The sequence below is a fragment of the Lutra lutra genome, chromosome 8 (genome assembly GCF_902655055.1).
Source record: "Lutra lutra chromosome 8, mLutLut1.2, whole genome shotgun sequence".
Lineage (NCBI taxonomy): Eukaryota > Metazoa > Chordata > Mammalia > Carnivora > Mustelidae > Lutra > Lutra lutra.
This window is the reverse complement of record NC_062285.1, coordinates 102,183,717-102,202,474: the sequence shown is the minus strand read 5'-3', so window position 1 is coordinate 102,202,474 and position 18,758 is coordinate 102,183,717. Positions and strand designations below refer to the sequence as shown.

Below are 18,758 nucleotides of genomic sequence, written 5' to 3'. Positions count from 1 at the left end.
ACACTTTGATTTGTCTTTACATTTTCAGTTTATAGTTTCCCCTAACTCAGGTACCAGATTACCAAGAAGTTCTATTTTTTTCTCTCTAGAAATGGCAGAATCTCATATAATCACCTTTGTAAGCTAATATTTGAAAATTTTTTTCTGTCATTTTGTGGTCATTCAAATATGGTAAGTAAACAACAGTAGTTTCATAAATCACTTAGTTCTTTTGTGATTAAAGATTCACAGATATCTGAAAGTTTATGAAAATTTTCGGAATTTTTATCTAGTTCACTGAAGCAATATTAATATTTCTGTGACATAAAAATATTTTAACTGTGTGGAACTGTCTTACAGAATAATACTTAGAAAAATGGGATTCTACCTCTGTTTCCTTTTTAGCTGAAGTAATAAAAACAAACCTGAAAGGGATTAGCTTTGATAGAAATGTCTTCATTATAATTTGAATAGGTTAATGATACTGATTAGTGTATAATAAGGCCCCTAAGATAACTGAATTAACTGTTCATATTACTGCTCTTTGTAAGACAGTATGAATTTGTGGGTTTTTCTGAGTTGTAGGCCATTACCATTATTAAAAATAAAAATAAAACTTTATTGTTTGTGAAAACCTTACACAATACAGAAATACTAAACTAACATTCAGATATTTTTTGAATGCTTGGTTTCAGGGCTTGGTTTAGAATTTGAGTCCATTTTTATGGGTTAGTCTTAAAAAAACTTTAGCCTTTATATTTTTTGACTCAGTCAAGTCAAGTGTTATTTTAAATGTACAGAATAAATGGGTAGTTTAGAAGAAGTATATGTTCTTAATAGGAACCTTAGGAAAGAGAAATCCTTTGCTACTTTAGGTTTTTTTTTTTTTGTTTGTTTGTTTTTTTAAATCTGCACTGTATATATACAATTGGTCACTGTGAACTGGATTTTGTTTTGAAAATGTGTATTCATAATTTAGGTAATTTGTGACTTAAAGGACTAAGTCTAATAGCTGAAAAGTAAATGTAAATGATAATGGTGAGATTAACTAACTCATAGTGGTGACTTTGTATACTGGTTTAAAAATCTAGGTATCAGAATATAACTTGGATTAAAAAACCAAGTTCTTGGAATAATTAGGGATCACTTATGTGACTTCAGAGAAATGGAGACATCTTTGTTGGGGTGTGAAATTACTTAAAGGATGAGCGTTGATCCATGAGAAATTTTTAATTGATGTATTAATTATATTTTCAAAAAATATAGTATACTTTGTATCTTGTGTTTCTTCCATTTGACATCATGTACTTTTAGGTTTTTCAGTTAAAAAAATTAAGGCATTGACTAATTTTCTTAAGTGTAAAATAGATGAGCAATGGAGCATAATAATTTAGAAATAATAAACTGCCAGCAGGAAATAAGTCATTAATCCAGTTGCTTAATTTTCATATTGGAAATTAAGAGTTTGTAGTTTTTGTAGATCTCTTAATTACTTGTTTTGAGTTCTGTTATTTTGAAACTCAGGAGAAAATGTTGCTTAAGATAAAAGTAGTTTTTAGTTCCTTGTGTGGTTTAAACTTAAAAACCAAGAAGGAATTTGGGGATTAGTGATGAAAAGTGACAGAAGTTGACAGACCTCATATCAAGAGTTAATGCTATTCATAGTCATAATTTTGATATTTGTAATGAAGTTAGACTGTTGTGGCTATGATAAATTTTTTGTGGAGTGGTGAAGTAGTTTCTACCAGAAGACTCAAAACTTACATGACCGCTTTTAGCTGGAATTTCAAGGAAGAGTAGGATTGTGTACTGAAAGATGGATCCTTTGAGCAGAGAGCAAGCAGTTCAGTGAAGGTAGTAGAGGAAACACACTGAAAGTCCTGAAGTAGGACAGTCTGGGGTACATTCAAGGTGTTGAAAGACTGGTTGGAGATTAGAAAGGGCCAAGCCATGGAAGACTAAGTCATAGAAGTCCTTTTAAAGGGTTTAAAACGCTAAAAACCACCTCTTGAGAGTATTTCAAGTGAGGATGACCCTTCTGTGAAGGCAGTTTTAAAAGTAGGACATGAAAGATAGGATAACTCTAATTCTGAAAATAGTTGAAAGAATTCTTGTGTGTTCTTCTGTCACCATTTATTGATTTTGCTACATAGCCCTATATTCTTAAGCATACATGCATTTTTTTCTAAAAGACAGTTGCAGGCATCATACCCTTTTACCCTCTAAATGCTATTTTTCCTCTAATTATGAAGACATTCTTAACAGAATCACAGTACAAGTAATGTTAAATGTGCAAGCAGATTTGTTTTGACCAGTGAAAATGGATTAAAAACTGAATACACACTGAATGCTTCAGAGTTAATCCAACTGCCATTCTCCAGTCTGTATTTGTGACTACTTTCATCAAATAGGTGGACTCAGGAATGAGAATTGTGGGTGAGGTTGCTGTATAGGAATAAAAAACATGAATAAAAATGGAAAAGATCTAATTTTAGATTAAGGCTGTATAGCCCCTAAACAAGGGATGAACTATCAGTTTTTAAATTAATGTGGGAGTAAAATAGTTAATATATTGGGTGGTGGAGGTAGAATGGTTAAATACAGGCTTTGGGGTTCATCTGTCACTGTTCATTCAGCCTCATAGTTTTGTGAAGATTGTGGTGAACATTAGTGAGAATACATTAATGCGTCTAGGACTTAGAACCATATGAGCATTTAGTAAATGTGCTTCCCAAACATAAGAAAATCTAGAACTTGTAGTTGGAATCACATTTTAAATTGATTTTGGCAGTTAATTTTAGAACTAGTTGGGGTTGTGTTGTGTTTCTAAAGGCAAAATGGCTCTTGGCTAAGAGGTGCTCTACTTGGCATACAAAAGAACAGATGAAAACTGGATGAGAAATCTAAACCTGTTCCCCCATTTTGAAAGTTTTTTATGTAAAATTAGAAAATAATTAGTTCTCTAAAGTCAGCTAGTTTCAAAAAGAAATCTCACCTATTTTCAAATTAGCATGTTTTCATATGCTAATTTTTTGGCCTTGGCTCACATCCAGAAATAATCTAGAGTAAAACTAAGTCTGATAGTATTTGGATATTAATGCTCCAGAACACCCAAGTTATCAGCCTATCTTCAACATCCCTAACATCTACCTGGAGCTCTGGACATTGTGACAGGTAATCTATAGAGGTGAACAATGAGATACATGTCTGAAATAAGAATGCTATTTTATTTTATTTTTAAAGATTTTATCTATTTGACAGAGATCACAAGCAGAGAGGCAGGCAGGGGGCGGGGGAGCAGGCTCCCTGCAAGCAGAGAGCCCAGTCCGCGGGGCTCCATCTCAAGACCCTGAGACCATGACCTGAGCTGTGAAGGCAGAGGCTCAACCCACTGAGCCACCCAGGCACCCTAAGATGCTGTTTTAGACTTGGATTAGGCAAGTTGATGTGAATTTCAGAACTAGAAGCTGGATCTGATCTCTGTTCAGTTGGTTTGGTGAGTGGGCCTACAACCTTTAGAGCAACCCATGTCAACAACGCAGCCTGTTTAACCTGCATTTGCAGTTTCAGCTCTGCTTGGCTGCTTTTTCTTTCAACTTTTTCCTCCCACTAGCCTTCTGTGCATGTCTTACTCAACATAGAGTTTCTTTTTCTTTGATTTAATACCTACCCTTCAGTTTTATTTAATACCTATACCTTCAGTTCTGAACCGGTTCTTCCAGTTTAAGAGGTAGTTTAGGGATGCATGCTTACTGTTGGATTTCCTATCTTACACTGGGCCTGGAAGATGGTAGTTGTACAGCAAACTTTCGTATGTGTAGATGAATTAGGATTTATCTGGACTCTTTGCATTGTACCAAAACATTCTTACAGAGTCTTGTAGCAAGGTAAATGATGGATTCTCATTAGTTCAATCTCAGTCAACCAGGATAGCCTAAGGTCCTTCGTAGTTGTCAAATAACTACATACTGTTTGGCTTAATATTGAGAAAAATGGTAAAATAATGCTAGGTTTGTGTATATTCTGTAAATTCAGTGGTTCTGTGAGATAGAAAGTATCAACAGTTGCAGTTACCTAGTACTGGATAACAACCACTCTCAAAAAACACAGGATTTATATTGTTGACTCTGCTTGGTTCATTTCTGTTGTACTGAGCATTGTTAGGGGTAGCTTTTCAAGGGCAGGGACTGGAATTATCTGAAGGCTTTTCATGCACAGGTGGTTGATGTTGGATGAGACCTTAGGTGGGATGTAGCCAGATTTCTACCTAGATACTGCCTTACAGTAGCATTGCTGGGTTCCAAGAGGTAAAAGTTGTATCCCTTTCATGATGTAATCTGGGAAGTCCTCGCTTACTTTATTGATTATAGTCAGTCAAAAGCCCACCCAGGTTTAAACAGAAGGGGACTACATCTTCCTAGAGGTCTAATAAGATTCTGAATGAGAGAAACTGAAATCTTACAATGGCCACAATTTCTTTATCTTTATGAAAGTAGTTGGCTACAATAGTTTCTCAAAATGACCAGAAAAAAAAGTTTTAAATTGTGTATTGCATGCCTATTAATGGAGAAAGAAAAGAATGATTTACTCTATCATATTAGAATCTTTTATCATTTGTCTTCTGGACAATTGAGACTCCTAAATATACACATAAGTAGCTCACTGTTAATCATAAAAATGTCAAGATTGATTAGTAAAAGAACCTTAAATGATAAGTATAAGGTGACCATTAAGTATAGATTTGGTTTTATTTTTTATTTTTTAAAAGATTTTATTTCTTTGACAGAGAGAGATCACAAGTAGGCAGAGAGGCAGTCAGGGGGCGGGGGCGGAAGCAGGCTCCCTGCTGAGCAGAGAGCCCCACGCATGGCTCCATCCCAGGACCCTGAGATCATGACCTGAGCCGAAGGCAGAGGCTTTAATCCACTCTTTCTTTAAGCCACTCAGGTGCCCCTAGATTCGGTTTTAAAAGTTAGGTATATTTTGAGGAGTTCAGGGAAATATATTCCTATACTATTTCTATTTTAAACTAGGTGGGATTTTGCTTTTATAGCATTATCTTAATCATTTTTGAAAGATCCAAATGTGTACTCATTTAAGATAATAGAAATAATGCTTTATTTAATCTTTATACTTGAGGATGGTAATTACTCTCTCTGTATACGTAAAATAGAAGTTGACTAACACGTCCTCACCATTGGTCTGTGTTGTAGCTGGTGTGATGTCCACTTGTTTGGCCTTAGCCTATGCTCCTACCCACTCTAAGAGAAGTCTTCACTGGCTTCTTACGGATATTCCTGTGTGCACTAGTGGTTAAATAGGCACTTTCATAAAGCTAGGGATTTCAGAATATCAAATACTTTAGAGTACATAAGAGTTTATCTGGATCAGTTTTAAACATACGCTGTCCCCTCCGCCGTGCCTGGTTTGCATACACATGTTGGCCAAACAAACCAAATGTGATGTGGGTTGAAAGGCGTTTTCTTCTAGGTGTAAATTAGACTCTGGGGCTGGTTTGGGAGCTTCATAGTTCTCAAAGGCTTTTGCTTTGCTGTCCATGGCATATGGATGGCTTCCATCTCTCCTCTCCTCTCTCTCTCCCCTTTCCCCTCCCCTTTTCATTTTCCTAGTTTATCTTATTTTTTAAATTGCTTTAGTGGCTGAAATGGCTGCTGCAAGCTCTTACCCATCATGTCCAGGTTTTTAGGCAGCAGTGGGACTGAAGGAGGCAAAGACTCTTGGCATCCAGTCCTGTTGAAAGAAGAGCTTGTGATTTCCTGGTACCAACACCAAAGGGAGACTGGTGAATAGGGTAGACCTGGACATCTAGAGCTGAAGCTGAGTTTGGGAGGAGGGAGGTTAAGATGACTGTCACATTGGTCACATATGCTGAGGATCTTCATGTTTAGAAAAAGATGGTCTGATGAAGGATATCCTGGAACATAAGAGGCAAATAACTACATTGCAGAAATAGGTAAACAGGCCCCAGTAAGATTTAGGAATATAGCCCAAAGAATTGCATGCTGACCAGAGTCCTTCACTTCATCTGAGGCTTTTCACTTCATTGTGCATGATGGTTTCCTTGGAAACAGATGAGGTTGAAACAATGACTGAAAGTGTAAATGGGATCTTATTAGAAGCAACAACTGCTGAATGTCCTAGTTTCTGACCTGTGCAGAGATAGTCATTGTTACTCACTTGGTTGACTTGAATCAGGTAGTTTGTAGTTAGGAGTTGTGTGGCAAATTTGTTCCCTTTAATGTGAGATTTGATTTTCCTAGTAAGTTTACTGGCAGTGTTGAAGCTTGCCATAAAAAGATTTCCTGGAGGGGCACCTGGGTGGCTCAGTGGGTTAAGCCTCTGCCTTCAACTCAGGTCATGATCCCATGATCCAAGGGTCCTGGGATCAAGCCCCGCTTCGGGCTTTCTGCTCAGCAGGGAGCCTGCCTCCACCTCTTTCTCTGCCTGCCTCTCTCTCTGCCTACTTGTGATCTCTGTCTGTCAAATAAATAAATAAAATCTTAAGAAAAAAAAAGATGTCCTGGTTTCTATCTTTGGTAAAAGTATCTCTCCACCTTTTTGGGCCTGGCTACCCCATAGAGTTCTTACATTTTGTCCCTTTCACTCTTTACTCTTACATCCATTATGCTGTCAGTCTTGTCTTCTGTGACACAACCTCTGCCCTCCAGTTGTTGGCCTACAGCCTGAATTCCTCTTATAAAGTAACCTTGCCATTTACAGCACTCAAGTTTATATCATTCCATCTGTTTTCCTTCATCCTTGTATTTTTGGAAAGCATTATCTATACCGCTTCTGCTTTCCTCTAATGCCTAGCAAAGGCCTTTGCTCATTTGCTGAAATTTTTTTTTTTTTTAGCAAATAACAAATTGAAGTCTGTATCCTTTCAAGACTATGTACTATGTTGTGATAGAACACTGAAAGGGAGACTCTATCCTTGCAATCTAGTCCTTTAAATGAAGAGATTGCCTAAGTGGCTATCACATTTGAATTGTAAACAACTGGAGCATTTACCTAGTTTGAGAAGTGGACTCAGGAAAGGATATTAAGTGCTCATGGGCTCTTAAAGGGGGGCAGAGGATGTTCTTCAGCCAGGGCAACACTCAAATTTCAAATAGGTTCAGGTGTTCTCCCCGTCAGTCACTGGAGTACCTGATGTTTCTCTGCTACCACCCCAAAGGCTTCTAGAGTATCAGTACTTTGAAATAGTAGCAGTTTCGTGAGACTGTTTACAGCACCCAAGCAAGTTTCTCATACCCTCTTAAACTACCTTCATTGGGCTACTTTCCTCTGCTCAAATGTTTCTCCTACATTCTGGATTTAGGATGAAAAGAAGAGAACTAGACCCCAGGGCTCCATTTCATCCACTCATATTTTAATTTATCACTTCATAGCTAGTATTGCCTTAATGCTCCTGAACTCAGTTACTTGCTGGACATCTTCAGTAAAGTGTCTTCAGCCTGCCTTCTCTATTTTGAATAGTAAATTTTCAACCAGAACATTTAGACTTCTTAAGTGCTGTCAGCACCATCACCAACCTCTAGCATGATCCACTGTGCTACTAAGTACGATAAAAACATTCATCTAAGATGTTAACTAGTGATCACATTAGTAGTGGGATATGATCAGGAAGAAATCCGCTCAGCCAAAAGAAAGCTAAGCTGTGGTATTTGTATAGGACTTTGGAGAACAAACGTTCTGATAAGGTAGGAAATGACTTTGTAAAGAAAAGTGCACAAGTAAGTGACTGGAGCTAATGGAAGGTTGAGTGAAAGGAGAGTAAATTGTAAAGGCCAGTGGTACTTACCTGAGGAGGGTTTTGCATGCCAGGATAAGGAGTTGGAATGTTCTGTACAGTGAGATAATTAAAGTTTTGTATCGTTCTAGAAAATAGAGTTGGCAGCAGTGTAACGTATGGAATGGTATAGATTCAAGTGGTTAGCCTATTAGAAGAATAGGTGAGAAAAAAACCAACAACCTGAATTTGGCTATTGGCAGAAAGGACAAAGATAGATGATTGGCAGTGCTTGAACCACAAATGGGTTATAATAGTTTTAACCCATGAATTAAGTATAGAGAGTAGCAAACAACCCAATACTATTCTGACTTGCTCTAAGCTGTATTATACAAGTTGATCACTAGGAGGCATCACTTCACCAACTAGTGAAGTGAAAAAGGCGGTTAGGCAGATGAACCTAAGAAGTCTGCATAGTTCTGTATCTAACTGAGTTAGTATTTAAGCCTTTTAAGCTAGGCATTTTGGAGATTAGAATCTTCATAAGGTTTTTCTGCGGAATAGTATTTTAAAATGAACTGAATGGCTAAAATGTCTAAGTTGCAGACTACTCTCCTGGTGAGAGTGACCAAACATTTCATAGGTCACTGGGATTTTAGCTATTTTTTGAAATATATCTGAAGCTTGCTGTATCCCAGTCCTTAATAATACATTGCTGTGAGTGTCTGCTTTGAATTGCAGATTCAGAAGTTCATCGATTGTATAAGCTTGTAGTCACATTGTAATTTAAACAGTTCAGTTACCAGGTTCTGTTAAGACAAATGTCTTTAAGCCAGTATTGATTATTGAACTTTTTAAACAAGTCTTTGGATATTTGCCAAGTAGGAGAAACTGCTATCAGCTCTGTTCCATTATTGTTTCTCCATTCCTTTGATTACTCTGAACTAGAAACCAATAGGATGACAGTTTGTATAAATGCCTCTCAATATTAAATTGCATGTTGCTCAGAAAACTTTATAGCTTTTATTTAGATAGCGTCTATAGGATACAGCATTTAAGATCTAGAGAGAGATCTAGCATGTGTAGTATTCATTTTAAAAGATTATACCAAATATATATCGGTATGACAAGTTTGGAGATTTTTTATAAAGTCTCATTTTGAAAATTTTGGAAAGCATGCATTATGAAAAATCTGTCAGAAGCCTTTGAACAGATTGATTTTGTTTTTATGGCAGATAGGGGCTTCTGATTAAGTTTTAAATCTCTACATATATTTAGCTCCTACTATGTGCCAAGAATTATACAAGGTGATTGGGACCCATAAAAGCAATGGTCCTTGCCCTCCCTCTTGAAGAGGAACGAAAATTACAGGCATAATAAATTACTCAGTAGATGCTAGGAGATAATACATACTATGGGGAAAGTTAAAGGGAAGGGGGTGGTTGCAATTTTAGAGTGATTAGGATAGGCCTCATTGAGATGACATTTGAGCAGACTTGGACAAAGGGGAAGATCCTGACTGCTGTATTGAAAATAGATTACAAAACTAGGGTAGAATTAGGCAAGATAGGAAAGAGTCCATTGCAATAATTCATGGAGAGATGATGGTAATTTAGATCAGCGTGGTAATGAAAGAATAGGAAAGAAATAGAATATGTAGTTTGAAGACCTAACTGATGGAATTTCCTCAATTTGTGGATTGAGTATCAAGAGAAAGGAGTAAAGGATATACTACAAGGCAGGTCTGCTTCTAAGTATTTGCAGTCCTGGGGCAAGAATGCAATAGAGACACAAATGTTAAATATTCAAAAGTTTTGCTAAACAGAAATATGTTCAGTGTACCTGTCTTGATAAATACACCTGAAAAGCCAGATTTAAAGTCCAGTACCAGAACATTACTTGTGAGGAGAGCTGATCCTCAGCCTGCCCTTCTCTTCCTATCCCTGTCTCTGAATTGTATGGGAAGGGGGGACCTCCTGCCCCCCATCTGTATGGATATTCTAGCTTGCATGTTCAAAATCTGTCCACCGCCTTTATACACTAGTCCATACACTGATGATGTAATCCATTTTTTGAACAGTTGAGCCCATTTAGGCAGGGTATTTGGAATCCTGAGTACCTGGAGTTGGTCTAGAATGAGTATGAACTCAAGATAGGCATGTCATTTTATTCTTCAAAAGCTCAAGGCTCTGGATAAGGGCCTCTTGCTTTAAGGGCTATACTGCTCCAAGGTTTTTGGCCTGGCCTGCAGGTGGAATTGCCATCAACTGAGAAGGGGGTGCAGGTAGAGCAGATCAGGGTGAAGAAATACTTGGGAACATGTACTATTTAAGTTCTTTATTAGATATCCAAATAGTACCATAGAGAAGAGTAAAAAAATTTTCAACTTAAACTTGGCCTGAGTATAACAAAACTGAAGGCTGTTAAAACAAAATACTGAAAACAAACAAAAAAGCAAAAAACATGGCTTTAACTACAGATCCTTATTGAACCAGTTCCATCCAGGGACTCTATCCTATCCAGAGCAGTATTTTTAAATTTTTTATTAGCAAAAGCTCTAGAAACCCTGTTTTCCACAGCCTAAAATCCCCTTAGACTCTTCCCTCTAGTGAGCTATTCTGATATCTTCACCAGTGTGTGTGCTCTTGCCTGGCATGTTAATACAGCCTTTCTTTCATTCTTTGTCAACAAGCCGTTGGATATAAATTGGGGACTCTCTGGCCCATTCCTAAAAATGAGAGTGGATGAGACCAACAAATGAGTATGGATAAAGAGGAGAACCGAGGATTGCGCTCTGGGGCATTCTGAGACTAAAAGAGGGGAAGAGGAGAAACCTGCAGAGGACACTGAGCATGATTGGGGTGGTAGAAGGAAAATTAGGGGCTATGTCCTTGAAGCCAAGTGAAGAACTGTATCCAAGAGGGGAAGCTAATCAACTGTCAGATGCTGCTGATACACAACATGTTAATAGACAGATGTAATATGCAATTTGAATCTGCGTTTTCAAACTGGTTTACTAAAGCAGTGATTTCATTAGTTTGCTTTTGAAACGTTAGTAACTTGAAAGTGATCTTGTGTAGGGTTGTGATATTTTGGGCAGAACAGTTAATTTTCTGTAATTTTTTTGTGAGTTTGTGTCATTGTCTTTTTATAACATGGCCATTTTTGTGAATTGGATGTGACTGTTGAAGTAAGAGCAAAGTTGTCCCTCAACTACAAGGTTCCTACACACCTGAGATCTCCAATAATCGATGCACTGTGGTCAAGGAAGGCACTTGTAGACTGACTTCTGAGCGGCTCACAAAGTCACTAAATCATAGTGAAATATTCAGCTGGAAAGGTAAAGTATCTAGTTACAAAGTGAGTGCTTTTGAAAATCGTGCTGGTTTTCAGACATTTTGAAGTAATTTAGAATGAATCTGCTGCATGTTGATTAACTGCAGAATGTTAAATAACCAAACATATTTTCTCTTAAGAAGATGGCTTGCATTTCAAGATTACATCTTAGTTTTTTACCCAGTCAAGTTTGTATTGTATCATTTTTCCACATGGAATGTCCTTATCAACTACACCTGCCCTCAGATTCTGAGTTGCACACTCCTTTCCACATGAGCTGAAGAATGGCATTCTGTTAAAAAGATGAACAGCTGGTCATGCAGAAATTCTCTGGAATGCTCACTTGTCCCATGAAGGCAGGGAAAGAACTGATGTTAGGTGCACTGTTGTTACTGGTATACAGAATTGTTCATTTAAAAAAAATTAATCTTAATAGAAAATTTTATACGATTTTAATAGTTGCCTTTCTCCATAAAAGACTGCTAATCCATTAAGAATTGAAGGCTTTGAGAATCTGCCAAGTGCAATTCAGGCGGACTCAGGACTGTGCTGGAATTGGATCATTTGCTAAGATGTTTCTTACACGGACATTCAGGACCCTCCTGTGTTTAAAAGTTCTGTGTTTTCAGTTACCTTGGCGTTCAGTTTGAATTTTTCAGCATGACACATAGGATATGACTCTTGCTCCCCTACCTCATCGCTCATTTCTTCGCTTGAATTCTTTGTTTCAGCCATAGGAAGTCCTCCCTCCTTTCTTGGGCACAAGAAGCAGTCTTCTTTGGCCAGCTCTGATTTATTTCTTCTTAGTGTGTTCCTGCATATCCTCAGGGTCGGTACACCCTCGGGGGGTCTCTTTACTTAATGGATGAATTTCCCCACCAACAGGTTTGGTTTCGATTAGTGCTCTTTATTCCCTCTTGTTTGCTAGAATACAGAATTTTTTAAGATGCGAGAGTAGTAGGAGGGAGCTAGGGGCGAGTACAGCATTACCTTCCCCAGGTCACAGATGCAAGAGATTACAAAACCGATCTGGTCCGTTAGGCGCTTCCAAAGAGAGAGAGACCCGCGGAGCCCAGTCGGCTGTTTGGAGAGCTAAGCTGTTCTTAAAGTGTGCGATATCTCACTGGGCATTCCTGGGATCTGTAAGTGCAGTTGATTTACTGTTGCAGTCTGTGCGGATGGGTCACCCTTCTCTTCTAGCCCTTCCAGACGGGACAGACGGTAGCACTATTGCCCTGATTTAACAATCGCCCTCCGCTCCAAGAAGAGCTAATGCCTGGAAGCAAACCTGAGTGTAAAGACACCGTATCCTCTCGGCCTTTGTGCCCTGGGATGTTTACATAGGGTCTCGGAGCTCACCGCGAATCCCCGGGGCTGCTTCCCGAGGGCAGCGAGATGGCTTGGCTTTCCAGGTACTGCCTGGCCGCCCCCCGTCCTCATCTTCTGAAGCTGTTAGAGAGCCCCACTGGCCGGGGATAGGCGGGACGACGGGATGGCCTCTCGGCGCCCTCTGGACGTCGGCATTTGTCGCGGGGCAGCTGGGGCGCCCTCGGCTGTCGCCCCAGGCGGAGGAGAGGAGTTTCCGGGGCTCGGATCCCTGCAGCCAGCGCCTGGAAGGAGCGCGGAAGCGAGTGGGCGGCGAGAGGCGGAGCAAGGGATGCGGGGGGGCGTGGACGCGGCCGGCTTTGGAAAGGCCCCAAGTTAATGAGGCGTGCGCCGGCGGCAGAGCGCCTTTCCGAGCTGGGCTTTCCCCCGCGGTGCGGGCGCCAAGAGCCGCCTTTTCCGCTGGGTGTCACTCGGGGGTGGGGGAGATGGCTCATTCAAAAGCGCCGTGAGGGGGCCCGGCCAGTGCCCTTCGGTGAGCGCTCGCAAGAGGACGGCAGAGGCCCGGAGGTTCGCAGCTCCGGGACCTTGTGGCGCATCAGGACGCGGCTGCCGGCTTGCCGGGACCCTGAGCCGCCGCCTCCGCCACCGCCGCTCTGCTTCCTGCGTGTTAGCCTCCTCTGCGCGCTCCGGGCGGGCGGCCGCGGGAGCCGCTGGGGCGAGGACGGCGCGCGGCTGCTGCTGCTGCCCCCGGCTCGGGCGGCTGGAAGTGGAGAGGCCGAGCCGAGCGGCGCTCCTCCCTATGCCGGGAGGATGTTGGAGAGCAGTGGCTGCAAAGCGCTGAAGGAGGGTGTGTTGGAGAAGCGCAGCGACGGGTTGCTGCAGCTCTGGAAGAAAAAGTGCTGCATCCTCACCGAGGAGGGGCTGCTGCTTATCCCGCCCAAGCAGCTGCAACACCAGCAGCAGCAGCAACAGCCCGGGCAGGGGCCGGCCGAACCGTCCCAACCGGGAGGGCCGTCCGTGGCCAGCCTCGAGCCGCCAGTCAAGCTCAAGGAATTGCACTTTTCCAACATGAAGACCGTGGACTGCGTGGAGCGCAAGGGCAAGTATATGTACTTCACTGTGGTGATGGCCGAGGGCAAGGAGATCGACTTTCGGTGCCCGCAGGACCAGGGCTGGAACGCCGAGATCACGCTGCAGATGGTGCAGTACAAGAACCGTCAGGCTATCCTGGCGGTCAAGTCCACGCGGCAGAAGCAGCAGCACCTGGTTCAGCAGCAGCCCCCACAGCCGCAGCTTCAACCCCAACCCCAACCCCAACCCCAGCCTCAGCCCCAGTCACAGTCTCAGCCGCAGCCCCATCCCAAGCCTCAGCCCCAGCCCCAGCCCCAGCCCCAGCGTCAGCCCCAGCCTCAGCCCCAACCTCAGCAGCTCCACCCGTGTCCGCATCCGCATCCGCACCCACACGCGCACCCGCACCCACAACAACTACCGCACTCGCACCAACAGCCGCTCTCGCAGCCGCACGGCCACCGGCTTCTCCGCAGCACTTCCAACTCTGCCTGAAGGGGGCAGCACCCGGGCCAGACAAGGTAAGGTCCCGGCAATGGGGCTACTACGGGCTTTTCCGAGGAGTAGGTCTCAGGAGTAGGTCTCGCGGAAAGGAGAAGTAGGAAGCCTAATTCACGGATGTGGTGCTTGGAGGGGAAAATGAGAAGTTATTACAAGTTTCTGGAGATGTAGAAAGAAGGGTAGCAAGCTGGAGTTAGGAGAGGCCGGGCATAGAGTGGGGGATGGGGGAACTCGGGTTAGGCTGAGAGGCCTCTCGGACCGTCTCCCGCCCGCCCTGGCCCGCGCGGGTCCGGTTGTGCGCTTCCCAGCGACGCCACTGGCTCTGTCCGTGTCACCAGCGCCGCTCGAGTGTGTCTGGACACTCGAGGGAGCGACCCCGGTGTCTTTCTGAGCTCGCTTTGTCCGCCGGACTGGCCCGAAGAGAGCTGGGTTTTGGAGGATTCTGAGCCAATGACTTAATTGCTTGTCATTTCTTTCCAGGTTTTGAGAACTTGAGGAAGTGGGACGAGCACCTTTCTATTGTCTTCACTTGAATGGAAAACAAAAGTCTCCCCGCCCCGCACCAGATCAAGTAGTTTGGACATCACCCTGCTGATAACTTGAGATTCCTCTCCTCTTAGTTTTCTGCATACTCTTCATCACGATGCAGGAAACGGCTTCAGTCCAGAAGGCTTTATTTATGAACCTTTGAAAGGATCTTCCAGTATGGTGGACCTTCTAGGAGCAATGATGTACTGTAATTTTATTTTAATGTATTTTGATTTATGATTATTTATTAGTTTTTTAAATGCTTGTTTTAAGACATTTCTGAATGTAGGCCATTTTCCAAAAAAGTTTATTTTTAAAAACTTATTCCCTAGTAAATTCTAATCTTGGAAAAGAAAAAAAATGTAGAAGGGCGGTGGAGGGGAAAACATTAAGAATTCATTCATTATTCCTAGGGCATTTTCAGAAGGTCTGACACTTTCATTGTTATGCCAGGTGGTTCAAATTAAACTCTGTGATATTACTTTTTTTTTTTTTTGAGATTTTTTTCCCCCTTAGGCATATATTTTCTATAGAGTAGAAGTTTAAAAAAACTAAATGTTCAGAGTTATATAACTACGAAAATCTAATTGCTTTTCTAAAAGGAAGTTCATGGTAATGACATCTAATCCCAAATATTTAATACGTAACCCAACTGATGGCAAGATGAGCATATCATGAATATATGGTAGGGCTGGTGTAATGCGGGAAAAGCCTTGCTTATATCATCTGTTTGAAGGGACTAATAAGAGATGTCTGTGATTTCTGAATATGAATGCATTAGGCTTTTCAAAAAACACAGTGGGGGAAAAAGAGAACCATTCAGCTTGTTTGAGAACATTTGTGCTCTTATCCACACTAGAGATTACCCTTCTCCAAGAGCTTTGCACAGTCTACTTGAACCACATTTTCTGACCCTTTTACTGTATTCTAGAAATATACTCTAGAATCTCATACTTTAATATATAGTTTGTAAATATTTCGAAGGACTAAGAGTCATAGTTTTTTTTGTATTCATACTGAAAATATTGTTGATTAGAGAAACCAATTGTTTTGCTTTTTATTGCTCTTTGAGAAATTTGAGGGTTCTATGTTTTGTAGTTAGGTTAACTAAACTCAAATTGAAAAAGGAAGGGCTGGATAAACACTGGATTTTCAGTGAGAAAACAACCCAGTCTTGTTTTAGCAGTTCAGGAGTCTGAGGGGTGGGGTGGAGGGGGAAGGATGTGCTTTTAAAGGTGGAACAAACCCTCTTCTGTGTCAAATCAAAAGGATGGTCAAAATCCACAAGGGCAGATGCTACTTAAGCTTAAAAAGAGCCATAGTTGATACCAAATCCTCTTGGGGCTGAAAATCACTTCCTATCTGCATGGCTTTCCTGACGATCTCTGTTTTCCATTATCTTTTCAACAAAGTCTTGATCAGTATTTTTCCAGCATCCAAATTGGAATGGTCAGTATTAGGTTATTGCTAAGTTAGGTAGTACAGAAACAAAAATAGAATTTCATGCTAGAGATGTCTTTATTCTTCCACCTAAAAGAGTTTAGATCAAATTACTTTTTAGTGCAATATTTAAATGATGAAATTTTGAGATCACAACTCTAGTCTGAAAAGTTGTGGGGGAAAAAGAAAACTGAGGCAAATGACAAGCAAAACTTAATAGACTCCCACTTCCAGTGGGCCACAGTTATGAAAATATGGCCACAGTTATGAAAATATGCTACAAATGTTAGAAACACACACACACACATATATGGATATATATGACGGGCAGTTCCGACAGCAAACCTGAAGAGTTCTTAAGTCAAGTGTGGTTTGGCTTCTCTGGAACCACAGCTGTGCTTCTTAGATAATGCTCATTGTACTGTTGTTTTAATATATGCAGATCATATAACCTCCAATTAAACCATAGTTTTTTCTTTCATGTTTTTGTGCTATTAAAAAAAAAGTAAAATCCATACCAAATATTTTAAAAATTAAGATTCGTGTGGGCTTTTAAAAGGCATTTGTATGGTGTTAGCTGACATAGGCTAGGTAGTGTTGTTGAAAAAAATATGCCCAGGTTCCCTCGTGGCTACTGGAATTTCTTTTCTGTGCCCTCTTGCCCCCCCATGACTGTGGTGGTTATTGGGGCCACCAGAATCATGGTTCCTTATCTTGTCTTTCCACGGCCCATATTCCTTGGTCGGCTGTGATTTGTGGTTGATTTGACCCTCTTAGTGGCTCTCTAGTCTGAACTCCTCTTAGCATTTATTTACCTGTGAAACCTCAGAAATTAGAAAGGAGAGGAATAGGATGTTTTTTGTTGTTTGACACTTTGAAATGATTATGGCTGAATCTTTTTTTTTTTTTTTTCAGAACAACAACAAAAAAAGCATGCTTACTAAAACTCAACAAAACAAAATATAAATGCAAATCACTTAATGTGTCAGTGGCCGAATTCTACCATTTTCTGTAAGAAAATGATACAAACTACCTAAGGTATTTTGAGGCCTAAAAAATCACTTTCATGGACAAAGGTAAAAACAATTCTTTCAATCCAAGAAAAGGAAAAAAGGGAAAGGGCAGGTCCAATAGAAAATGTACCCCTTAAATAAACACAATGCAAAGAGGTGGAAAAGGACATGAAAAGGAATGTCCCCATCTGGAAACTGAACTTTTGTTCTTGAACTTGTGTTGACACCAAGTCTTGGACACAGTGAGCTCAATCACTATTTGTTGAAACAAATGAATGAAAGAAGGAAAAAAATATGTAGTTTCCAGTATCCAGGAGGTGGTTTCTCTTGCGTCACACAGTGCTTCCTTCACTGGCTTTCATGTCGTTCCCAAGAACAAGTACTATGGGGCAGGCTAAGCCTTATGACGAAGCTCCTTAGACAGACTTAGCAGAAATGCACACAGATCTGCGTGTGCCCTAAGGGAGGGCTGAGGTCAGAGAGTAAATGAGTATAAAGGGCCCTTTCAAAGTGAGCATTTCTGTCATAGAGGAAGCTGGGATTCTCTCATGTAGAAATCAACCTGACTTTATAATTTCATTTCACATGTTTTTTTCTGATGGAGGTTAAAAACAAAAACCAAAAAGCAACTCATCGTTGCTTAAAGGAGCTCCCTACGGAGAGGAAGTCTGGCAGTCTCCTTTAACTCCTTCCTGCTCTCATACATCAATACTCCGTTTCTCTTAAAGACCCCTCACTTCAAATCTGATACTACATGAGTTTGTTGCCAGTGTGAGTTTAAGCACACTGCTTGTTTTCTGTCCCTAGGGAAGGTGATGAGGTTTTTGTTGGGCTCCAGTCGCCACTTGGGCAGTGGCAGGCTGAGAAGAGGCTCTAAGACTTGAGGGAGACCAGAACAATCCCATGGAGCTCAGAGCTTTGTAGGAGAAAAGGGGCCTGGGAGCATTCCTCCTTCTCTTTTGTAAATGTCAAGCTAATTTGCTTTTGCTTTACCAATATACTGCCCTCAGCTGCTGCCTAAAATTTAAACTTGGGAATTAATAGAGCTTGATATGGAGTATATCAGTAATTCTTTCAAGAGAAATAATACATGTTTACCTAAAGCAACCTAAAATGTATTAATTGTGGAATTCTGTTGAATGGGTTTTAAAGATCTGTTTTCTAAATTCTTGACATAATTCAAAGGGTGACTTTTTGATCTGCAGTGTTGAACAGCTAATCTAGATTTACAGAAGATTGGATGACAGAGGGGTCTGTGACTTTGTTGGCAGGACATTTGCTGAATGGAGGGTAGAATCCAACAGGGTTTTCCTGGCAGGGCATGATGGTCCAGTGAAGGTAGCAGAAGGACTCTGGAAGCATCTGCATAAAAGCATAAAAGCCAGTGATCAGTTAGGCCTTGGGGAAGGTTTAATAATAGGTGGTCCTTCTGGATCACTGTATTTATTTTGAGAAGAAAGATAAAACTATCGTCCGCTACATTCTACCATCAGTCTTCTGCTTAGTTTTAGAATATGCAGATGTTGACTTCTGAAAACCAAGCATCACCAGGTACTAGATGCTTTAGAAAATGTCATATTTGTGAACTTAATAGTGTGGTCATAATTTGTGTAAATATGTCTCAAATGATTTTGGAGAGATGTGATTTATTTTTCATATTTTCAAGATGCATTCCATTTCAAATAAAGTATCCATTGTGATGATCAACCTGTGCCCTTTTGGAGGCCTTGTTCATGTAGCATGTACAATATATGTTCCAGTGGCAGGAAGGTTCTAAAAGGCTTGGTTGGTACAAAGGCCATGGCCATTCTGGG

The 18,758-nt window shown here is 40.9% G+C and overlaps 1 protein-coding gene across 1 annotated transcript; it reads left to right on the top strand.

Annotated features, from left to right (window-relative positions):
• Positions 1 to 12,301: 12,301 nt before the first annotated feature.
• On the top strand, positions 12,302 to 16,867 carry PHLDA1 (pleckstrin homology like domain family A member 1). Its single transcript, XM_047742162.1, has 2 exons — positions 12,302 to 13,983; positions 14,444 to 16,867. The coding sequence occupies exon 1, from the start codon at positions 12,773 to 12,775 to the stop codon at positions 13,955 to 13,957; it is 1,185 nt and encodes a 394-aa protein (XP_047598118.1). The 5' UTR covers positions 12,302 to 12,772; the 3' UTR covers positions 13,958 to 13,983; positions 14,444 to 16,867.
• The last annotated feature ends 1,891 nt before the right edge of the window (positions 16,868 to 18,758 follow it).

Coding starts and splice junctions, on each gene's coding strand:
- PHLDA1 (XM_047742162.1), top strand. CDS start 12,773: ATGAGGCGTGCGCCGGCGGCAGAGCGCCTTTCCGAGCTGGGCTTTCCC.